General features: G+C 39.6%; 1 protein-coding gene and 1 pseudogene across 2 annotated transcripts in view; one reads left to right on the top strand and one right to left on the bottom strand.

Moving 5' to 3' along the window:
• LOC125015466 (cytosolic carboxypeptidase 4) overlaps window positions 1-11,113 on the top strand; it is a 53,762-nt gene extending 42,649 nt beyond the window's left edge. For both annotated transcript variants that reach the window (XM_047597363.1, XM_047597364.1), the window contains exons 22-27: window positions 3,900-4,029; window positions 5,155-5,286; window positions 5,427-5,489; window positions 6,246-6,359; window positions 8,967-9,100; window positions 10,201-11,113. In XM_047597363.1, the coding sequence (XP_047453319.1) occupies window positions 3,900-4,029; window positions 5,155-5,286; window positions 5,427-5,489; window positions 6,246-6,359; window positions 8,967-9,100; window positions 10,201-10,507 (880 nt within the window). In that variant the 3' untranslated portion in view covers window positions 10,508-11,113. The remainder of the gene's footprint in view (window positions 1-3,899; window positions 4,030-5,154; window positions 5,287-5,426; window positions 5,490-6,245; window positions 6,360-8,966; window positions 9,101-10,200) is intronic.
• A 10,068-nt stretch (window positions 11,114-21,181) lies between these two features.
• On the bottom strand, window positions 21,182-23,528 carry LOC125014655 (annotated as a pseudogene).
• Window positions 23,529-25,145: the final 1,617 nt, after the last annotated feature.

The raw sequence follows: 25,145 nt of genomic DNA, 5'->3' as shown, positions 1-25,145 counted from the left end.
GATGCTCCTTGTAGCCATCTACCAGTCTCTGACATCGTCTGAGGAAAGTTTGCCCCTCTCCTTAATGCAGAATTATGAGGGGTTTCTTGAATGTACAGTCCACAGTATTAAGATCTGAGCTTTGACTAAGTCATTCCAGGATTTTCCATTTATTAGTTTTCAGCCAGTCCTTGATGGATTTACTGGTATGTTTTGGGTCATTGTCATGTTGCGGAATCCAGTTCGACTTTAATTTTTTTTTACAAATAATCTCACATGTTCCTCAAGCACCCTCTGATACACTGTAGAATGTATCATCATCATGGTTGATTCTTTAATGGTGAGCTGGCCATGTCCTGCTGTTGCAAAGTATTCCCAAACCATGACATCTATATAGCGCTTGTACTGGCGCTATATAAATAAAACTGAATTGAACTGAATTGAATGACGCTTCCATGTCCATGTTTCACGGCTAGTACGAGGCTTTTCCTGGAATGCTGTATTTGGTTCACACCAAACTTGTCCTCTGTTCTGGTGTCCAGATAATACAATTTTAGACTCATCTGTCCAAAGCAGAATTCCTGGTCTTTCTGTAGGTTCTCACTGGAAAACTCCAGTCTGGCCTTCATGGGTTCTCTCCCAGTACTCTTATTTCCTCTTTCAGTCCAAAGACATGCTCATTAATGGGCGATTCTGCATTGCCTGTAGGTGCAAATGTGAGTGTGAATAGTTGTCTCTCTGTGTTAGTTGTCACAGACTGGCGACCTGTCCCAGGTGTATCCCACCTTTTGCCCAGTGACAGCTGAAACAGGCTGAAGAGATGAGAGGTAATGAATCAATAAATACAAGGCCAGTGACTATTTATCATCTAGCCAAGCTGTTCCTTTCAAAGACTGTTACACTTAATTAGTGACTAAGTGAATAAGATATTTCACATCTCTTTCTAAGTACCCTACAGAAACCCTAAGTGGTCATGCATTAACTTCTTCTGTTGTCTTGAGTTATTTATCTCATTATCTCGGGAAATCAAACTTTTGTTTTCTCAAGATATATTTAATACGAAAGAGTTCCATCATATTTGACCTGCCATGCTCACCGATGGATGGCCTTAACGGTTAACGGTTGCCACCCGTCCCATAAAATATGGAATTGCGAATGTGTGGTGTGGATCTATGCACGACCCCCGCTCCGGTACTCTTGGTGCCACTTGGTTCCATTTGTACTCAGAAGTCAGAATTTCTGAGTACAAACGTTGGAATATTCACAGTTCAATCATCTCTTGAGACTGATACGGTATGGGACATGATGTTGTGATTGATTCAATTTCCAATCTGGTTGTCCCAGAAGATGTCAATGCATGTATGATCATAGCCTACTTTAGAAGACTGTTGTGGTTAGATTAATTGTTTAGGATTTTCAGTTTTTGACTGAATTATAATTTATTTTTGGAAATACAGATGACACTAATTGATTAATAGATCATAAATAAATAAATATTGTTAAGAGAAAATGTTTATTTAAATATCTATCATCAGCCACATCCTGAGCATAACAGCATCTACTGGATATGTAGAAATTATATTTTCAAGAATGGATGACAAATGGAGTGACTGCAGGAACAGGTGCTCCATGGAGCTCATGAGGAGTGTGCTCCTGATCATCCTCAACTTTGAGCAGCACTCAGTGATGCAAGGAGTAACAAGGACTACATTTGGAAAAATGAGTAACTCAGTGAGCTGGAGTGAATCCAAGACATACGGGGGAAGGAATAATGTTTTGCACCTCTTATTTGAACAATCAGGGAAAAAAGTGTTGTATTTTAAAATGCCCCCAGGATTCACAGTGTCCCCACAGCAAGAATAGCTATGCACTTTAAAATCTACCTTAGGTTCTCTATTTATTTAGTTTATATTTTGAAAGTTCACTTGTTGCACAAAAACATGTTCATTATTAATAAAGCATTTTAAGCTTTAAATATGACTAAATGCTTTCTTGATCACCTCTTTACTAAAAACACTTGGCCCTGAGCAGTTGTGGTGGGTGTCCCTCATTTTCATTTCTGAAAGTGGCAACCCTACCCTTTACACTAATGTAAGTAATAATGTAGTAGTAACAATAATAATAGGCTAATGTAAAGTGAGCCATTTGTTGTGTGCTTTACTTTTACGCTAGATAAAGTTTCTGGAGAAATCAAATCTTTGTTTTCCCTATTTATTTGTTTGATTCTATGGATAGACTCCCTGTAGGGACTGTGCTTTAGTACGGTACACTTCCCTGAGCTGGTATGGTTGGGAAAGGTGTACCTTGGCATGGTGCACTTGGTCACACACGTGCACAAGCCCTGTTAAATATGCGACAATTGAAATGTACCCATGACCTAATCACCTGGAAAGAAAGAAATTTAGTCCGCTGTGTTGGAAGAAGAAAAAACATGCAATAAAATGTATGTCAAGTTTAAATCAAGGTTCAAATATTGAACCATCTGTTTGTGAGACCTTTTAAACTTGATAGACTAACATAGCCTGATGACGTGTCATACTCCATTAGGTTTAGCTGAGCAAAATTGGAGCTTGTCCGTCATCTGATTAGTTTGACTGGCATTAGGAGCAAATAACTTCACACCTAATATAGCCAGTTACTAACTTAAGAAGAATGGGGCTTTAAATTCTCTGGTGCTCCATGTAAGTTGTCACTCTCAAGTTCAATAGTGCACAGTATTATTTGCTATTAGACCTTACACACCTACAGTCTGCATTCAAACTCCAGTACACAGTATTTTTTTTTTTCTAAATAGGTCATTTTTACCAATCTTCAGTTTATAAGCAGGAATAGTCTGGGGATCTTCTGTTGAATAAATTTATTTGGATCTTAAGAAATAAAAAAGAGACTGTGTGGTATTTCAGAGACAGAAAAGTGTGATAAAGTCACAAATCAGTTTGTAAAAGTGTCTGCAAAGTTCCATGAAACTAATCAAAAAGACTCCCTCTGGCATTCCAAAGTTTAGTCATAACACAGTTTTGTGCTACTATAATAGAAATTTGATGAAGAGGAATATTTATGTATATAGGGAAGGAATCTATCCATCTATTTTTGATAAGCCCCCTGCTTTAATCCAGCAGAACGTGGACAGTGTTGATCGTATTAAGCATTTGTAGTTGTGGGAGAAGCTCTTCCTGAGCCTGCTGCTGTGGATGGAGAGTTTGAAAACCAGGTGAGATCCTCAGAGATGTGGATTCCAGCGAATTTGAAGCCGGATAGACGCTTCACCTGAATTTATTGTTAGGAATAGAGGCACCTACTGTATGTGGCTCCTAACATGTCTAAAATCCACAATGATTTCTGTGGTCTTTTTGTTACTGAGGGTCAAGCTGTTGTCGGCACACCAAGTAGCCAGGTGGTCACCCTGATGGGGGTCGATGGGTCAGGGTGGTGTAGATGTCTGGAACAGAAGGTCCCTGGTGGCATGTATGCTGTGTCATACTTAGACAGACTGTTTCTCGTCAATGGTGTTTCCTTATTGGTTGATGGAGGGATGGCACCGCCAACCCAAACCTCCTTCTCCACTCCTCCACCACCAACTCCAGCCTGGCATCCAAAGCACTTCTTCTGAAGTTTAGCGGAAATCTCAGACCTCACTCTGGGCAGCTCAGGTGACAGTGCTAGCCTAGCAATAGCAGGAACACATCGACGGACACAACTGGATCTCCACAGCCAATGACCAATGACGCAGTCAAAAAACAAAAAGTCCAGGACAAACAAATTAAAAACAGCACAAAAAGACAATGCAGACAGTTTGGTTGCACTTGTAAATTCAGATTCTGTAGAAGTAATGTGTGTTAGTCTGGCATATCATTTCACATTGGCAAGTTTGTTTATTTATAATAGTATATAGCTAATTTTTCTGCTGTGTATTTCCTCAGGAGTCGCTGTGATGTGAGCAGCGAGGATCTTAACCGTCAGTGGAGTAAACCAGACCCCACTCTTAGTCCAACCATATACCACACCAAGGGCTTACTCTACTACCTCAACAGTATTGGGCGAGCTCCACAGGTAAGATACATATGATTCTTGTGGTATAAGCCTGTTAGTGTTATTGCACTTGTCCTTGTGTCTGCTGAAAAGGTGTTTCACCAGTGCAGAAATCTGTTTATCTGCATTGGTGTGCTTCATTCCATCCACAGTTCATAAATAATAATCTACCAGAAACTGTAGTCCAAATTAATTATCTTGCAATATCTCTTTGTGTAATCTGTGTCTGTACATGGATATAAAAACTTTAGTTTGTTTGCCAGTAGTGCTTCTTCAACATGGCCTCATGCTGACTGGACTGTATTCAGGGATGCACATTGTCTACAAGAGTGATGATATCTAGCAAAACACTGTAGTTGAGTGTGGAAGACAAAAGAGGGCTTTCTTATATAAGCAGCTATGGCTCAGGTGGTAGAATTAGAGTATAGAGAATTAGAAAACCTTTATTTGTCTGCACTGGGGAAATTGCACTTTGCAACAGCATACATATATAGGGGCAGAAAAATAATAACAGTAAAGAGTGGACTGTATAAAAGATAAATAATAAGTTAAAATAATCTTAGAGCAACCCTGACCAACCAAAAGCTGGTACATGTGTCCTTGGTCTTTCTTTTATATAGCACTTTTCTACCTACTCAAAGCGCTTTTACAGTCAGTGACACATCCACCCATTCACTCACCAGTGCCACTTGCACTGGGAGCAACTGGGGGATCAGTGTCTTGTTCAAGGACACTTCGGCATATGGCACACTCGGGGGATCGAACCGCTAACCCTTCAGTTGGACAACCCGCTCTACCTACTGAGCCACAGACACTGAACTCAAAGTTGCTTCAACTGGAGGGCGAGCATCTTGCAGCTTCCATATTTGTATGTGTGCGCACGTGTGTGAAAGGACAAATGAGATACACTGTGAAGGGCTTCGAATACTTTGAAGGTAGAACAGCACTATACAAGTGTAGACCATTTACCATTTAACCCTATAGAAAAAAAAAGTTTCTACTTAATGAAAATAAAGGTTTTATAAACATCTCTGAAATTATGCACTTCAGGAATCAGATTGAGGGGTTTGTCCAATTTCATAATTTCTAATTACATTAGATTACTGCCCCACAAAGCTTTGATTCTGTCGAAACTCTGTCCTTTAGGTGTTCTGCGATTACCATGGCCACTCCAGAAAGAAGAATGTGTTCCTGTATGGCTGCAGTGTTAAGGAGACTCTCTGGCAGTCTGGTTCTACTATTGACACTATAGGATTGAAAGAAGACCCAAGATATAGAGTAAGACACAAACTGACACACCTCACACACTGACCAGGCCATACAGAACTCACGATTAAAATTTTAACTGTGGTTATCAGCATTTGTAAGTATCTCATGTATCCCTTTTTGTTCATGTGTCTATCTCTTTCTTTGTCTAGACCATTCCAAAGACGTTGGATTGTATTGCACCAGCTTTTTCTTTCAACAGCTGCAACTACTTGGTAATATTTCAACATTATGTATGAAGCATGATGTTATTTTACGTGATGAAAAGTATTTAGTACGTGTATATATGTTTTGCTCTATTAATCTCCTTATCTTATCTTCCTTATTACTGTACAACAAAATAATACTCGTACCATACTTGTATCTTCTTCATTATCTGCAGTCTCATTATTATCACTATTACCATTATTACCATTACCATTGTTTGTATCATCATCAAAAATAATACTTCAAGAAACATGGCCCGGACCTCAGAGCACACAGGACAAAAATACAAAATCTAATTATTTTTTAAAACACGCCTGATGTCAGTCAGGGTAGCTATCAACCATTAAAAAATAAGAAATACAGCTAAGAAAACACACGTAAAAGGAATATAAAACTAGAATTCAAGAATGGCTGAAGAACCTGACAGTACTGCTTTTGAACACTTTTGAATGCACTTTGGCAAATGAAAAAATAACTGCATGGGATACACCGTTCTTACTGAGCCTGATGATGATACAGTAGGTGATGCACAAAACTGGCAGAAAAACAAAGAAGGAAGTTTAAATCCTAAACGTCATTATCACTCATCATCTTTGTAATATTAAACATGTGTCGCATTATGTATTTTTTCTCTGTTAAATACAAATTTTATATGGAGTTCAGTCATTCTCTTTTACCTGTGTTTGTTTACAGTCACACACACACACGTGTCATTGCGTGGACTATGTTCAGCCCATCACTGAATTCTGATTTTAACTTGTCAGGTGGAGAAATCTCGCTCTGCTACAGCCAGGGTTGTTGTGTGGAGGGAAATGGGCGTGCTGAGAAGTTATACCATGGAGAGTTCATTCAATGGCTGTGACCAAGGAATATACAAGGTGTGTGCCACCATACGTATGTTAGATGGAAGGGGTAATGTGTAGTGCCTCTACCACCCAACATACTGGGGTATTTACTCAGACTAGACCAACTAGTACATGATAACTGCTTAGAGCCAAATACAGTGACTTTGGATTTGTCTAATTTTAGAAGTTGAAAGTTACAGGTCACTCAAGGCACGTTTGGAGTTTGACGAATTGACCAACTTTTGCTGTTATAGAAGACAGAGGCATGTAGTCTGTCGCTAAAGACACATTGATCTGTTTGTACATGGCTGTGTTAATTAATGGAAACCTCTTTGAGCTACAAAGACTCTGAAAGATGTTTAGATGCATCACTCAGCTGTGACTCCACAGTTTTGCAAACTACAGTGGCTACAGTAGTAAAAATAAATCTGGGGATGTTCTTGCTTTCAAGGCTCTTTTACTGTCGTTATGTGAGAACAGAAACTTTTGGGTGGTAGTGAAGTCATGTGCCCTGTGTGAGGCTGTGTTTCTTTGCATTAATGATGAATATGAGTATATTATTGTAGCATAAGACAGGGCTTGTTGAAAAGTATCTCTCAGGAGCAGCCGACCCCGCCTTAACAGGCAAAGCTTTTTTCAAGTGTTGGAGCGCAGAAGTAGGTAACACCAGTGGCGGCTGGTCAATAGGGGGCGCTAGGGTGCCGCTCCACCACTCAACACTCACCACATTACCTTGAATAAGACATAAAAAATGTAAATAAAAATAAAATAATAAAATAAAAATATTTTGATATGTATATTTAAATAAATATTTTATAGCTGATGAAATAAATATGATGAAATTTATTTTATAGTTAATGATGAGTAAATTTGTTACGTTCATCGATGTCGGAGACGATTGGTCAGAGATGCAAAATGGAGAAAGAGAAATTAAATAATATAGTTAAGTCACCCAAAACAATACCTTATGAGAGGAGAAGCTCGACATGAAAGAGCTCAGACCTGATCAGCCGAACATCACAGTTAATCAGCAGTCCAAAGACAGAGGGAGACAGTACACTAGGTATTTTCCAAGGGCCTGGTTTAGCGACAAAAATGCTAAAAAAAAAAAAACTCGAAGAGGACCATACACACAGTGAAGAGTGGTGTTCACAGTTGTGATCAAGCGATCAGCTGAAACTGAGGCATTAGTGAAAGTGGAAGGAATCATAAGTAGGCCCAGGTTCCAGTCAATTTTGGCACAGAACCTTGAGAGAACCTTCACCTTTCAGCATGATTAATGATCTAAAGTACACAGCCACATCAACCAAAGAATGATTCAGCAATAAAAGAGCGATGTTTTAGAATGTGTAAGCCAGAGCTAACACCTAAATCATATAGAAAATCTGTAGGGGAAGATCTGGATCTGTTAAATTTTAAAGTTAAAATTATAGAGCTTAAAATTAGGGCATGTTGAGCAGGACATGAGCCCATTAGCTTGGAGTTTAACCAATCCCAAGAGATCTATCTGTGTGCTTTCAAACCTGCAGCATGTTGTCTATTTTAATCAAACTGTAGTGGACTAAGTCATTTGAACCCAGCACACATATGGAGACCCATCTGCCTGAGGTAAACTGTGTACATGCACAATAAAAGCAACATAATACGTACAGGTGGTGTATGATGCATGGCAGATCAATAATTGATAAAAGCAATAAATAGAGCCAGTAAATCCAGTATAAATTAAAAACAAAAGAGAGCTGAGAAGCTCATGTACAGATACATTATGTGTATAGATACACATATTATGGGGAAGTGCACAGTAGGGTACAGCACAGATGACATGCAGTTACAAATTAAGCTTTTCCTCCTCTCTCAGGAAAAGGTTTCTTGAGCCATGTGGGCCCAGGGCAGGCCAAGTCACCTAACAAAAGAGGCAATTCACCCCATATATGAGGCCAATGGCAAGAAAAAGTGCCTGCACTATATAATATGGGTATCATGTAATTTGCCGAAAATCACATTCTACTCTGTTGTCCAACAATACCCTGCTAAATAAATGAGGTAGAGTTATCATAGTATTTGCCAGTTATACAATGGGTGGTCAATTTGTCTGATGTTAATATTGCTTGCATCTGCTACATGAGGTGACCCAGACCTGTCTCGAAATTGTTGTACGACCTGCGTGAATTCTGCAGAGGAGCACCCAATGTACTGAGGCTCTTTTACAGTAGTCATCACATTGTGCCTGGCCTCCAGTGGTATTGGTTGAGCACCTCTGTTCTAGGTTCTTTAAATAAAAATTGCTTTGTTTTAAGTGTTCGGGTATTTCACATTCTGAAATGTTTCATCCATTCCTAGTCTATTCAGGTGTTTATGATATAGGATGTGGTTGTGTCCATATGCTCCTGTGTAACCGTGAGATAAAATTGTCATTAATCATTTGTAATAATCTCTTTGTAAAAGGTTTCACTTTAAATGTTAAAACCTACATTGTCTTAATGATAAATTTAATTTGGATAAGTACAAAACTGTTAAATAACCAGAGGTATAAGACTCTTCTTGTCTTGAAACAGGCAGTGAATGCATTTACATCTGTGTATAACATTTCCTTTGATTCCGAAGGAGTGTGTGTGTGTGTTTGTGTGTGTTTGGTTCCAGGGCTTGCAGTTAGGAACCAGGGAGCTACAGGAAATGGGAGTGAAATTTTGCCAAAGTTTGTTGTCTGTAGCCAAAGACTTGAAGCCTCTTTACATCAAGAGACTGACCAGCCACATTGACCACAAATCTATCAAGTAAGCTGTGCATTCTTTTCTGTAGTAAATTCCTTCACATTATTTTCACCTGCAGAGACAAACATGAAATTTCAACTTCTAACTTGCACTTATGCAGCTAAAATCCTTAAACTCTTAGTTAAATAGGAGTTAAGCTATATATAGAAATGAAGCTAAAAAACAGCTGCTGATATTTTAATGCTCAAACATACTTGCTGTTTTCATGTTTGACACAAGAACTTTGTTTTCTTTACTCCCCTCCTCGTTAAAACAATACACTGTATTTTATTAAACCACTGTAAAGTGTGTTTATAGTATGTGTTTATTAATGACAAATGGACATTGATAGTACAGATGTGCGTAAGGTATTTTTTTCAGTCATCTACCTTACGGTCATGCACTGAACACCAAGAAAGTCCTTGTATGTGTGATCATACACAGATCAGGCATAACATTAAAACTACTGACAGGGGAAGTGACTAACATTGATCATCTTGTGACAATTCAGTGTTCTTCTGGGAAATGTTTGGACCTGGTATTCATGTGGGTGTTACTTAGATACCACCCACCTAGACCAGACCAGGCCCCCCCACCCCATAGCAATGACACTCCTTGATGACAGCAGCCATCCCCAGCAGGATGCAGCCTAACGCACACACACACACACACACACACACACAAAAACACTTTAGGAACAACTCCAAACACAAGAGAAAACAGTACAAGGTGTTGACCTGGTCTCCAAATTCAGGGGATCAGTTTGCTAGAATACATATTCTCTCTGCCACCACGGTCTTTCAGTCTGCATTCAGACTCTGTCTTTTTCTCTTTTCTTTCACACTCCCTTCTTTCTTTTAACATCATCTTTTCCTTCTGTGCTATTTTGTCCCTTTTTCTTCCTCTGTCTCTCAGCTGTAATAAGATGATTGGTGCACATGTCACATCCTGTCTGCCCCAACGGTGTTCCTATGTGTCTCACCATGCTCTCCCATACACTAACACAACAGCTATCTACTTTTTAATTAATTGTAGTTGTGATGTTTCTATAATGTTCATGTAAGATGTATTGATACTTTGACGAGAAAGACAATTTTGTATATATCTTTTCTCCTCTCATGTAGTTGCTTTGAAGACGATGAGCCGCCATGTGTTGAGGAGATTGAGTATTCCACATATTGTCCCACACTTCAGGCCACTGATCTGCATTCAGATGTCAACAGCAACATGGCCAGTGGAGATGAAATGGAGGAATGTGAGGAAGGACACGGTGCAGCTAAATATTGGCAAGGCTGTGTTGGCCACTCTGACCACTCTAGCATCAAGGGCCACCTGTTTCTTCCCCAGACATCCACTGAAACACTCAATGGAAAAAAGAAAAGAAACAAATGTAATGGTGTGAACGCTGCCAACGGACAAATCCTACATTAAGGAAACATTCTTACATCTTTGCATTTTGACATAGAGATGAGGGCCTCTATGAAACACAACAAGCCTGTCTGAATGAAATCAAACAACTGTATAGGAATGTGCACAAAAGAAATTAAAATTAAAATTTGCCACTAAACACAAAAACACTGAGACATGAAACCTAATTAACCCTTATCTACTGTATGTATAGTTTTACTTCAGTAGTCATCATTTTCCATAGACGAGGGTTAGAATTAGAACATAAGATTTATATTATATTGAAAGATTTATATTATATTGTAATGGAGACATCTACAGACAACTTGCGTTAATACAGTTCTTATAGAAAGTGATTATTATATAAAAGCCTTGCTTATGGTTTGTATAGATTTTTTGCACATTTATATTACTGTAGCTAATATTGTTTGTTGTTAGTTGGCAGACTGAACTATATTTAATTATTGTTGTGTAAATCCTCTTACCTGTATTAATTGCTGACCAATTAGTATGGACACATATCAAATGAGCAAACATGTCATTAACAGCACATTGCTGATACTATTCCCCTACTCTCTTTCTGCACATTTTCTCTACAGCACCTATCCAATAAAGGCAAAATGAGCAATATGAGTTGTTGTTTAAATGACCAACATGAAAAAGGAACTGTATCACATGGGCAGTGTTTTCACATTTTGACAAGAACACATAGATAAAGGTGATTTATTTCAGAAATGAAGTTATGTATAATAATGTAAAATAACAGAGGGAAAAAGTATTGAACACACACAGAAAGGGAGGTGGAAAAAGGCATGGAAAGCCAAGACACTAGCTGACATCTATCAATAATCAGAAAGCCGTCCTGCCCCTTGTCAGTGCAAATGAATATCAGCTGGTTCAGTCCAAACTGATGGCCTATAAAAAGGTGTGTCATTATCAAGGTGTCACACAAGGAACATCTCATGATGGGTAACAGCAAAGAACTCTGTCAAGACCTTCACAACCTTATTGTTGCAAAACATTCTGATGACATTGGTTACAGAAGGGTTTCTAAACTCAGTGAGCACTGTTGGGCCATAATCTGGAAGTGGAAAGAACATCATTCAGCCATAAACCAGCTATGACCAGGTGCTCCTTAGAAGATTTCTGACAGAGGAGGGAAAAGAATAATCAGATGAGTTGTCCAAGAGCCAAGGACCACTAGTGGAGAGCTTCAGAAAGACCTGGAATTAGCAGATACAATTGTTAGAAAGAAAACAACAAGCAATGCACTAAATGGCCATGGCCTGTATGTGCACTCACCACGCAAGACTCCATTTCTGAAGAAACAGCATGTTGAAGGTCATTTAAAGTTTGTTGCACAACATTTGGACAAGCCTGTAAAATACTGGGAGAACAAAAACACCACACTGACATTGAAGTTTGGAGGTGGGAACATCATGGCGTGGGGCTGCTTTTCTGAATATGGTACTGGCAAACTTCATATAATTGGAGGATGAATGGAATAAATGTACAGAGACATTCTCGAGAAAAATCTGCTGCCATCTACCAGAATGATGAAGATGAAACGAGGGTGGACATTTCAGCAAGACAATGATCCAAACACAGAGCCAAGGAAACTCTCAACTGGCTTCAGAGAAAGAAAATAAAGCTGCTACAATGGCCCAGCCAATCACCTGACTTGAATCCATTTGAAAATCTATGGAAAGAACTAAAAATCAGAGATCATAGAAAAGGCCCACGGAAGCTTCAAGATTTGAAGACTGTTTGTGTGGAAGAATGGGTCAAAATCACATCTGAGCAATGCATGTAATGCAAGTATTAAATATCAATAAGCATATTCAAGACTTTTTCCCTCTGCTATTTTACATTATTACACATAACTTAATTTCTGAACGTATTTGTTTTGGTTTCTTTCTACGTATGGATTACTTGGGTTGTTACCAACACCTGGTGAAAATTTTATGGCAATAATACCTTTAGAAATATGTTTACTATGACAAATTGTGATGTGTTCAATACTTATTTTACCCGCTGTATTTCCCGTTTCAAATCCTCTTGTTACACCCATCAAACAAAACAAAAACCTGTTTACTACTATGTCACAAACAAAATATGATACTTCAACCGACATTAATAATGAATGTTAAACTGTAATCTGCGCCATCATCTCTGACTGGAACTGGGCTGCCATAATTGCTCTGGTGGCTGGTCAGGCTACTGTAGGGAACTGAAGAAAGCAGAGACAACCCTGGGGATTCTACATGGAGACAGTACTGCTGTCAAAAGCTTTGTATTGAGGATCACGTGCAAGGCACAATTCTACTAAACCTAAGCTTCTGTTTTTAACAAAATAAAGATGAGCTGCTCACAAAGACAAAACACGCAATTATGTACATAATTATGTGTGTGACAGCGGAAAAATCACTCTCATCTATATCCCTAAAGGCCAACACCAACATTAATGGCAGATACGGCAGGAGTACAAACAGGCAGTTCTGGCTTACAGTTTACGCAGTATTATATGCCAGTTAGTTTTTGTACACTGAACTGCTCCAATACGGGCAGCAGACTCATGTTCTGTGTCCAAACCACAAGCCACATTGGACTCACGCAGATAAAGAAAGTGAAAAAGAGAATGTGACTTGAGGACTGGAAAAAAAAAAAAAAAAACACTGAAAGAATATACGCATTTTTTCTGCAGATGTAGAAGAAATCCTTAAGTGTTCAAGGTGGTGTCACCACTCCACAAAAACACAATGCATTGCATACCATGAGTCCAATTAAGGCTGTACATGAACGATAAAATTAAAATGGATGGAGTCTACTGCTTTACAAATGATTTCAGACATGGTGGGAGACCAGGATACTGTCAAAACTTCAGAAATGGATGAGCGTGTCTTTCTTATTCTTAAAATAAGCATCAATATAAATCTTCAAAGGGAATTTAATTAAGCTGAGTAATTTGATTACTAATTTAACAAAGTATATACATTTTACTTAATCCACTTGCACATGTACATTTTAGTTTTAAGATACCATATACTAACCAAAAAGCTGTGTATTTATGACCTTTATTTTATTTGTCAGATGCATCACACTGGCTATGCCCTCAAGATACAGGGTAATTTTACAATGAACTCTGGTACAGTATGTGGAACCGTAGAGTATGTGGATGGAAAGACCATCATGAATGCCACCTTCCCTTTCGTCTACATTTGTCCTAGTATTTGTCCTGTCCATAGTCCATAGTTTAACACCACAGGGTGTCAACATTATTTGAGATTGTTGCAGTTATATTGTTGCAGCTAGATGTGTTGGTAGGAACTGGTGGAGGGAAGGATCCGGTGCTTTCCAAGTCATCTCACACTATTTTTCCCATTTACCCTCATATTGTCATTCCATCCACCATGCAACTTTTGGCTGTTCAAATAAGCAGTGCTAGAACTGAGGAAGTCCTGAAAGTCCCACAGCAGAGAGGGCCTAAGCCATTACTTGCAGAATATCAAAATTTCTGAGGGCCGATTTTTGCAGCAGAGCCGTAAATTTAACATCTACAGTATATTAAGAGTCAGGTCAGGGTCCCCAGGTCCCCATACCTACCCACCATCCTGGTGCAGGACACATGGGGTACCCAGACCAGAGAGCCACTGCAGCCCCCAGTGTTCCAGGCAAGCGACGGCCAGCATCACTGGACTGCCTAAGCAATCGCATGCCGGAGCAGGGCAAGAGGGCCCTACGCCCACCAACACCCACCACCATACCGTCCAATAGTCCACCCGACTGAACCATGCGCTGTAGGGCCCCCAGGCCTCAGGATGGGGAGCAGTTGAGAGACTCCTTCGGAGCACTTGAGATGTAACCCACCCAGACCCCACCCCAGCATGTGACCTGTTCAACCCCCTCCCCTCAAACAAAGACCTGCAAAGCCTCAAAGTCAAAAAAACAATGATAAACTACAGTTTCATCCCAAAGGCTGTGAGGATCGTGAACTCCAAACTCCAATTCTGTCCTATTGATTTTGTTGTGTTGTATCTTGTTAATATGCTGTTGGTTTTTAACTGTCTTCTACTTCTTCAACTTCTACCTGAAGCGAATGTTAAAAATGGAATGAAATTGGTCACATCAACCAGTTAAAAAAAGACTCATAGCGTCAACACTTGAACCTTTCTCACTTCAGATGTCAGAAGAGCTTGATGAGTATTATGTTCTGATAAGTGTTAGTATTATAATAGAAGTGCTGTAAGTCTTGTATCTCTCAGCAACAAATTGTAAAACAACAGAGCAACAGGTTACCTTCCTGCCCATGTCACTGTACTGTAAACATATCCAGAGCTGTATTAGCTCTCTTGTTACAGAGCAGTTAATTAATCTGGTCAGGAGGGAACGTTATTGATTGGTTCAGTAAATTGGTCATTTAACTATCCAGTCCCACAGGCCTATTTACCATCACAGCTAATGTTTCTGTGTGTGTGTGTGTGTGTGTGTGTGTGTGTGTGTGTGTGTGTGTGTGTGTGTGTGTGTGTGTGTGTGTGTGTGTGCATGTGTGTGTGTGTGCGTGCATGCTCGCACTTATGTGTGAGAGAGAGAGAGCTTGAGAGAAAGAGAAAAGAAGAGAAAAAGACAAGGTATTCGGGAAGGACCTACACAGGCTTGGGGGCACCAACAGCCTGCTACCTTTAAGCTATGAATAATGTGCTCGATGGCGGAAAAAGTGGGTATGCACTAATTAGGGGTACCGCCCTAAAGGGGGCGCCGATGTGTTGAAAATTCTTCAGAGTATATTTTCTTTATTCAACAGCTGTCTGTGCATGTGTAAATGATGTGATCAATAACAGAGGCACGTCACTGATGATTAGGCTCCCCTCCAACTTTATAATGTGCTATTAAAGTGAACGGTTGGTATGAAATACTTTTACTTTGATGAACTTAAGAGGCAGCTGTGGCTCAGTTAGTAGAGAGGTTGCCCACAAACTGGAGGGGTAACGATTCAATCCCAGGAACATACCAAAGTGTCCTTGAGTAAAAAACGGAACCCCCAGTTGCTCATGTGCTTGGTACAGGTGTGTGAATGTGTCACTGTGACTGTAAAGCATGATCCATGATCCAGCTGGCTACAGGAGTACTCCTCTTTAGATATTCTGGAACGTTTGGACCACATCTTTCACTGCTGATATACAACAACAGACGGGATCTCAGCTAACTAGCTTGGTCTGTATACGCAGGTCTGTTTTATGTAGGAGTATTGATGTGGTCATTTTGAGAATAGTTACCTAATTATTAGCCAGATTCCCACCTTGATAATTCATATTATTTAATGAGGCTAAACTTGCAATTTTGCTAATCATTATGATCACGCTGTTTATTAGTTGTTGTCAATACTAAACACCATGGAGTACCCACAGACAGACAGCAAGTATTATTAGTATTGTTCTGCCCTCCCTGGATGTCTTCATATGACCGACAATGATTTCCAGATACAATATCAGCATTTACTGAATCATAAATGAAGACATTATAAAACATGTAAAAAAAAAAAGGACAATACGCTGGATTTCACTTTCATAAACAAGTTCAAGACACATCTACCCATTCCTTCACACACAAACACTCTAGGAACAGCTCTAAGTTTTGCTCAGGATAAAACCACTAACCCTTTGATTCGTGGTCAACCTGCCCTACCTACTGAGCTGCAGGTGCTGGGAAGTATGTTATGGTGTCTCAAACTCCACCTAAGTTTACTGTGCTCTATAAGATATATCACACTTATCTAGTCATGACATTTTACACAAAAGAAACAACATATTGATTAGATATAAAGATGATGATGTTTCTACCCAGAAGAAAGTATCTGACAATTTAATTAAACTAGGACTTGGAAAAATCAGTTATTATACATTGTCAAAATATCAGAGACCAATCCCATGGCAGCTGAGGTTGGCTCATCAAGTTGTGGATGGTAATTACACATGGTATCCACACAAAACTTGTGTGTGTTAAGATATGTGTGTTAAGGCCATGTATATCCAAAAACAAAGCTAAAACAAACTGGACTTCTCAACAGTTTGAATAGCAGCTGTACTTCTCTGGGCATCATATTACTATGACCAAAGAGTCAGCAGGGAAAAAGAGTGGAGAGAAAAGTAAAGGCAGGAGAGGAGAAATACAGACAGCAGAGAGAATATCAGTGAATATCACATATATCATGTTATTAACAAAACAAAATATGAAACTGGAGCATGTGGTATGAAATCTGTTCTATGATTTGTGAATAGTGAATTATTTAGTAGTCTGAAAGCCCTTCTAACTACGGTAAGACCTATTGCCAAGGGGTATTGTAAGTCACGTAAATGTAATACTGTCCAACCCCAGTGACAGAGACACTGATACGGTGGTAACTGTGAGGTCATACTGTATGGTAATCGGGACTGATCTCACCACTTCGAAAGGCAGCGTTTTGGAATTGTACTTCATTTTTTGTTTTCCTAAGTATTTTTTTTCCACTGGCACATGCCAGTTTTGCGTTTTTGATTCTAAAATGTGTGTATGCCTTAGATGTAAGCTAATTCTTGTTAGTCTTATAGTGCTGATGAAAGAGAGGAATCCTCTAGCTACTTTGAGTTGCTTCTCAGCTGGCTTACCTGTCCTCACATTTGGTACATAAAATATCCTTCATACAGAGGCACACCACACATCTCAAAAATACAGTAAAACTAAAGGGACTGAAACGTAAAAAAGGTATACTTGAATTGTTAATAAAATGTGGTTCCATGAATGTAAGCTGAAACAATGATAAAGAAAGATACAGTGTGTGTGTGTGTGTGTGTGTGTGTGTGTGTGTGTGTAGAAGAGGTGGTCTGGTTGATGGCAGATTGGATGTCACTGATGCTAACAGCTTCCCATGAGATGATGAAATAAAAGACAGAAAAGTAGAGATTAAAAGACTGACAAAGAAGACTGACATAAACTCCACACCAGCTAATAGTGGAGAAAGAAACTAAATAAACTAGGTTGGCAGATGAGAAGATACATGTGGTAAAAGGATCTAACTGCCTTAAATCAGGGATTGAGTAAAGAACATAAAAGAGAAAAAAAAGAAAAAAGAAACAAAGAATGAATAAAATATAAGGTATGGTAAACTAATCAAATTGAGAATTTCAAAAAAGCTAATTGTGGCTCTATATTACCTTTGGATTCATTTGTGGCTGCATTGGGGTATTTGTGACAACTACAAGCCCATTGGTAGAAATGACTCCCAATTATGAATTATTGTTAAATCATGTTTAATTATTTAAATGGTTGTATGTGTTCTAGCTGCCTTATTCCAACCACTTAACTACAAAAAAAAAAAAAATAGTAGTACACCTATGGACTGGAAATCAGTGACAAAAACAAAAGGTGGTGCATAAGACTGACAGTTCTTGTAGTTAGAATTTATTTACTCTTGTTTGCATTTTACCTGGTTGGCAGCACAGCGGCTCTGTGGTTAGCACTGATGCCTCATGGCCAGAAGGTCCGGTTTGAGTCCAGCTCGGGCCTTTCTGTGTGGTGCTTGCATGTTCTCCCTGTGTCTTTGTGGGTTTTGTCTGGGTACTCCGGTTTCCTCCCACCTCCAAAGACATGCTTATTAGGTTGATTGTGGATACTAAATTGACCCTAGGTGTGAGTTTGAGTGTGAGTACAATACAATCCGCCTATGTGACCTGTCCAGGATGCACCCCGCCTCTTGCCTGATGACAGCTGGGATAGACTCCAGCACCCCCACGACCCTAGATTTTTCCTGGTTTATATTGGTTGGTGAGTTACATGTTCATACTATATTTAATGCAATTATTTTCTGATATTGGAGTAGACGAAAGAGTGGTACATGCATCAACATTTTGAGGGACATTATGGAAACTCTTACTTACTTCTAAATTCTACCAAATCCCTAATCCTCTGATATGTATTCAACTGTTTTCAAAAGCAGTGAATGGCAATAATTAGTTACTTGATTTTCAAGCTTTTATTGAATCACTCAAGTCAAATATACAATTAATAACTATTAGTACAGTATGTGGTGTGTGCATACTGTATATGGGTAACTGTTTTTGAAATCAGTTTGAAAGCTAAGACAATCATTGCCCTGGTCCTTAGAGCAGGAGTGAGTATTGATTTCCTGTAGTGGACGTCAAGCCTCTCTCATAAACTCCCTTACATACACACTTTGTACACAGTGGTTTTGCCTCTATAGCTGCAGAAATGTTTCTGAAATTATCTATAAACTTGCCTTCTGTACCTTGTGGTCAGCCAGTTGTCTGCTATCTCTCTTCAAATATTAATGAAACCAGAATACACCATCTGCCTTTAAAGAATTCATGAAACCAAAAGTCTCCACCCCTGTTGCTGCTGATTTATTCAATCAAGACCACATCTGCCCCTATGAGACAGGCATTAACCCTGCAACTCTATACTAAAGGGTCACAAAGAGCAGTGGGTGTGTAAATGACACACTCTTACTCAGTAACTCTACACAGTTATCAAGAGGTTTAGGTAATATCCATTATGGATTGGAGTCTCTTGCTTGGTGGTTATTTATGTTACATACACGGTTATGAGCTAGGGATTGAGTGAAGTAAGTTAGCTTCTGTATTTTGTACTGCAACGAGACATAAAATGTGCTGCAAACATTAACTGCACACAACAATGTTTACAGTATGAATTTGCTGATGTCAAATTTGGGAACCAGCTTTATTATAAGACAAAGCTGGTACGAAACATGGGCCCACATCATAGACAGTGCAAATATGGGATGTCAGAGAGTAGGTATGTCCAAGCAAGTACCTTGAAGTACTTTCTCAAAGTGTACTAAGAATAATGTTTGGAAACTAAGATTTCCACATCTCAGAGAGTGATTTAGAGTCACATAAAGCAGTCCTTGTTTAAATAAACCATAAATATATTCTGTGGTGTACTTTTTAACAGGAGTTAAATGATTTATTTATTTACATATTTTTTTTGATAAACTGAAAGAAGAGCAGGTTGCGTTCTATTACAAAATTGCCTAAGAATGGGTTGGTCTTTAGTAGCACGTTGCCAGATCTTTACTGCAATAGTTTTCAATTGTTGTTCATTTCTTCTCTGTATTCTCTTTGTTCTCACTGCCTTTGGTTTTGTCTGATTCATGCACATGCATTAAAGGTAAATATGTGTTGGGCACATTACTTTTAAAAAGTAGTTATAGTTACTAGTTACTTCTCCCAAAAAGTAACTGAGTTAGTAACTGAATTACTCCACTATAAAAGTAACTAGTTACCAGGGAAAGTAATTATTGAGTTACTCGTTTTTTTTGTTTTTTTTTGTAAGTTTAAATATGTCTAATAATTTGAATTTTTTCAGCAGGTTTCACAACCCAGTTGAATGGAGTAGAATTGTATAGACACGTACTTAGAAAGAACTTTTAATATTTGTTGCACCTCAGACCCCAACTGCTAGACATATAAGGCTTTCACATCCGCAAAAGTCCTGAGTTGGACCTCCCGCTGTGAGAGCTGCGTGCCTGTTTTTTCCTCCCTCATACATCATCGCATACATTACAGATAAAGTTAGAGTTTGTTGATGACCTGAAGAATGGACTCTTTCAAAATGCTGCTGATATTAGAATAAATTACTGTGTCCTGCACAGTGCCCGATAACTCCTGCCAAATCCCCCCTTTTCTTGGATGCAGAGCCCTGCCATGATCATTGAAAAAGTGTGGGAGATCGCTATACAAACTGGATATAAACACAGTCACACAGTTGCCGTTCACCTATGCTTTCATTAACGATCATGTATCAACACATTTGGTTTGTTTGAAAAAAAGGAACAATCTCTCGCCGTTAGTAACGCTGTTTATTTTAACACCATTATTCCCATCACTGTTTACGGTAGATCTACTATAAAACGTATTTACAGTATGGGTATAGTCACTGTAAAACAAAAATTACATACTGTGATTTCAGTAGTTTTTACAGTATGGAGTATAAAACTGTAAAGTACACACCAATTAAATACTGTAATTTCTATGGTGCTAGTTCATTAACCGTACAAATAATATATAATAATAATATAACAGTTAAGCACTGTTGTTTTATAAAAATACACACGGTTGGCTTTCGGCATAAATCCATCAGTATGTTTTTGGCGAGCAGTGTGGAACAGATCAGATTAATTTACGCTCTTTGAAAACGCACAGTTCTCAATATCCTCCAATAATACAAAATAAGCAATGGTAGTGTACTTCAACTTTTCTTTTCAGGTTGTCTTTTATATCTGTGAAGGTTCTCAGTCATCAGGTCATGGTAATCCAAAAAAGCGTTGAATAAGGTCAGCTGGACTTGTAGAATTTCTTGAAGACGTTTTGCCACTCATCCGAGTAGCTTCTTCAGTTCTGATAAACTAGTGGGAAATTGAGGTTTAAATAGGAATAAACTCTGTGGGTAACACCCACCAGAAACTTGCTTGACCAGAAACTGGGGTCACTAATTACCACAATGGCTGATACTTACCTGTCCTTGAATGGAGGGAACTGTGTGCCTAGGCTAACTTATCCTATGAATAGAGCTCTAACGAGGCTATTGTCCATGGGAACCTGGAGGCTCAAAGTGTGAATGTTGTTGAAACTTCTTGGGGTCAGAAGTCAAAACTGAATTATAAATAGTTGGTAAATTAAACCTCAGTCCACCTCCTCTGTTTAGAGAAGGTTTCTCTATTTTGACATAGATGGCTTCCTTAACTCCTCTCTCAAACCATCTGTCCTCTCTGGCCAGGACTTTGACTTTGGTATCCTCAAAGGAGTGTCCTTTGTCCTTCAGGTGGAGGTGGACTGCTGAGTCGTTTCCTGATGAGCTGGCTCTCCTGTGTTGGGCCATGCGCTTGTGTATGGGTTGTTTTGTTTCTCCAATGTACAGGTCTGTACATTCCTCGCTACACTGAACCGCGTACACTACATTGCTCTGTTTCTGTCTAGGTGTTTTGTCTTTGGGGTGGACCAGTTTCTGTCTTAGTGTGTTTCCAGGTTTGAAATAAACTGGGATGCGGTGTTTACCAAAAATTCTCCTTAGTTTCTCTGATACACCAGCTATGCAGGGGATGGTGATGTTCTTCCTTTTGTTGTGCTCCTCCCTCCTGAGATATCTTTTTGAGCCTTTGACAAAGGCCCAGTTGGGATATCCACATGTCTTGAGGGTTTGTTTAATGTGTGTTCCCTCCTTGTCCTTGCCCTCCTGTCTAGTGGGGACAGTCTGTGCTCGGTGCTGGAGGATTCTGATGACTCCCAGTTTGTGTTCCAGAGGGTGGTGTGAGTCAAATAACAAGTGTTGATCTGTGTGTGTGGGTTTCCTATATACTTCTATGTTGAGGCTTCGATCTTCTTCAACACGCACCAAACAGTCCAAAAAGGCCAGGCAGTCCCCGCTGATGTCCTCCCTGGTGAACTTGATGTTGCTGTCCACTGCATTGATGTGTTTAGTGAAAGATTCCACCTCCTCTGTCTTGATTTTAACCCAGGTGTCGTCCACATATCTGTACCAGTGGGTGGGAGTGGAACCTGCAAAGGTGTCCAGAGCTCTGGTCTCTACTTCCTCCATGTAGAGATTGGCCACGATCGGTGACACTGGGGACCCCATCGCACAGCCGTGTTTTTGCCTGTAGAAACCTCCATTGAACTGAAAGTAGGTGGTGGTCAGGCACAGGTCGAGTAACACACAGACTTGTTCTGGGGTGAGGTTTGTTCTTGAGGCCAAGGTGTCATCCTTTTGTAGTCTTTTCCTTACTACATCTGTGGCTTCTCTCATGGGGATGCAGGTGAACAGAGAGGTGACATCATAGGACACGATGGTTTCTTCTGGGTCCAGTGTGACGTCCTTGACTTTGTTCACAAAGTCCCTGGAGTTTTCGATGTGGTGTGGGGTGTTGCCTACTAATGGAGAGAGGATGGATGCCAAATGCTTGGCAATGTTATATGTGACAGAGTTGATACTACTGACAATGGGTCTGAGTGGGGCTCCCTCCTTGTGTATTTTGTGTATACATACACGGTGTAGCTTCCCCTGGGTACAGACGGTAATAAAGGAGTCTGTCAATGGCCTTCTCCTTTTCCAGCTGTTGTAGGTAGTTTATTATTCTGGTTTTGTAGATGTTGGTAGGGTCACGTCTCATACGTGTCTTTGTCTTTGAGGAGGTTGTCCATTTTTGCGTGGTAGTCCACTGTGTTTAACACCACTGTGCATCTCCCTTTGTCTGCTGGCAGGATCGTGATGTCCCGGTCTTTCTGCAGTGATACTAGCGCCTTCCTCTCCTGGGGGGTGATGTTCGATGGTGGTGTTTTTGCACTGGCGAGGGCTGATGTTATTTCCAGTCTGAGTTGTTTGGCTTCTTTTTTGTCAGTTTGTTGTTCTTGATGGCAGACTCTGTAACAGTGATGAGGTCTACCACTGCAATCTGTTCTGGTGTTATGGCAAAGTTTAGTCCTTTGGCCAGGATCTCATTCTCTGGTTGCGTGAGTTCTCTGTGTGATAGGTTCTGGACCCACTTCTCCTGGTGGTGTGGTCATCCTTCTTCCTCCATGTCAGTTTTTCCCGACTTTTGTTTTCTATTGTGTCTAGTTTGCAAAACCTGGAATTTGCGTTTCTGTCGTTCCTTACCTTTTGTGTGTTGTGTGATTTGGGCCTTTTCCACAAAGTTGGAGACTTTCTCCAGAATGTCCTCAGGTAGCTGCGATGTTAGTTTGCAGAAGCAGTGTTTGGCCTCGGATTTGAGAGCATCGATGGTGAAATGGACCTGTCTCACTCTCTCGTTGAGCAGCTGGGCTTGAGCTTTCTGGAGAATTTGTTCCGCTTTGTAGCCCTTAACGGTGGAGCCTATGTGTAAGCTGGTGGGAATAATCTTGTGTTGTCTGCATCTCAAGTTGAACCGAAGGTGGTTCCTGTAGTCTGCAAGTTTCCTTGAGGTCCTCTCATATTCCCGCACTAGTCGGAGGGTGCTGGTCCCATTTGTGTATTTGGGTTGTCTTTTATAGCTTGTCATGGCAATTATTCAAAGTGTCCGCTAAACTACCGATTGAACATTTTTATAAGAGACTGGCAATATGTGGTAACGTGTGAAGTTTGAGATTTCTTAACATTGCGACTCTCTTAATGGGTTTTATGTGTAGTTCCACTGTTCTACCACTAGATTTTGTGTGTACGCACGGTCAGAGTTGTGTGTAAATTTACATACTTTTGTAAGCACAAGTACAAATTGATAAATGCCATACTTTGTGTCTGAATGTGCTTACGCTCTCTTCACGCCCAGATTGTGCGTAAGGACGGCTGATAAATGAGTCACCTGGTCTAGTTGTTAGTCCATCTGTTTGACTATCTCCCTCTTTCTATTTCCATTTGTTACCTATCTTTTGTTTATGTGTAAATATTTTACCTTCGAATAACCTTGTTTTCTCCAGTTGGACTGACTTTGCTTGTACTTTTCGTTGGATTCTCTGTGCCTAAAATCTTTTGTTTGTCATAAGCTACCGTTTAACCATTCATCCTGCTTCAGTTTCTGGTGTCTTGCTTTTGAGTTTTGTCTGATTTGAACTTTGTGCAAGCTGACCAGTTATGAATTGGATGACATTTATTTTGAGGGCGACCTTTGACTAATCTTCAGCCCTCACATGTATTCACTGCGAGTAGAAAAGTGCCCCTTGCAGAATGTACAAAGAGGCTGCTCTGTTTGTGGCACACATTGAAGTGTCTTTCAAATAGATCTTTGCCCTGACCCTGTTGCTGCTCCAATTTCTGCTTTACTCATAACATCCATGTTCCACAGACACAAAGGCAACACTTCTTTTCTACCAGATGAATTCAGAAATAGCAAATATTCAGTCTTTGCTGAGCGTGACGTCTGTACAAAGTTTCCCAACAGTCCATATTTTTGTTTATTGTTGAGATGCTTCATTCACTACTGTTTATGAGGTAGAAGTTACTCTTGAAAATAATGATTTTTGCATGATAACAGAGACCTTTCCAGTTTCCATACATTTTTTTTGCAGCACAGCCATATGATAAATAGGGATTGTTGTGTTTAAGCTTTTGTTATGTAAAGATGTTAATGTTGATGTTGGCAGTGACAGTCTTAGCTCTTCATTTATGTCATTACTAGACTGAATTGGCTTTTCTCAGAATGTAAATGGTTCAACTCACTGTTTCAATCACACCTTAGATCTTGTACTAACTCATGGCATAGAAACTGAAGGTCTAACAATATATTCTCATAACCTTCTATTGTCCGATTATTTCCTTGTAACATTTGAATTTACTATAAGACATTACACAGAAATTGGAAAGACATTTCAGTATGGTAGACACTTATCTGATGATGCTATAACTAGATATAAGGAATTTATTCCTTCAGTATTTACCTCAGTGCCTTATGTCAGTGATATGGGTGACAGCAACCACAATTTAACTCCAACACGATGGATTATTTTGTTGACAGCGCGATAGAATCACTTAGCACAACTCTAAATCTAGTTGCTCCTCTGAAAAAGAAGCGTTAAATCGAAGGAGGGTAGCTCCATGTTATAATTCACAGCTGCGTAGTTCAAAGCAGTCTTCCTTCAGCCCTTAGCAGTAATGACTTCATGAGCTTCTTCACTGATAAAAT

The sequence above is a fragment of the Mugil cephalus genome, chromosome 10, assembly GCF_022458985.1.
Source record: "Mugil cephalus isolate CIBA_MC_2020 chromosome 10, CIBA_Mcephalus_1.1, whole genome shotgun sequence".
Classification (NCBI taxonomy): Eukaryota; Metazoa; Chordata; class Actinopteri; order Mugiliformes; family Mugilidae; genus Mugil; species Mugil cephalus.
The sequence above is the reverse complement of the archived record's forward strand: the minus strand, read 5'-3'. Positions and strand labels throughout refer to the sequence as shown.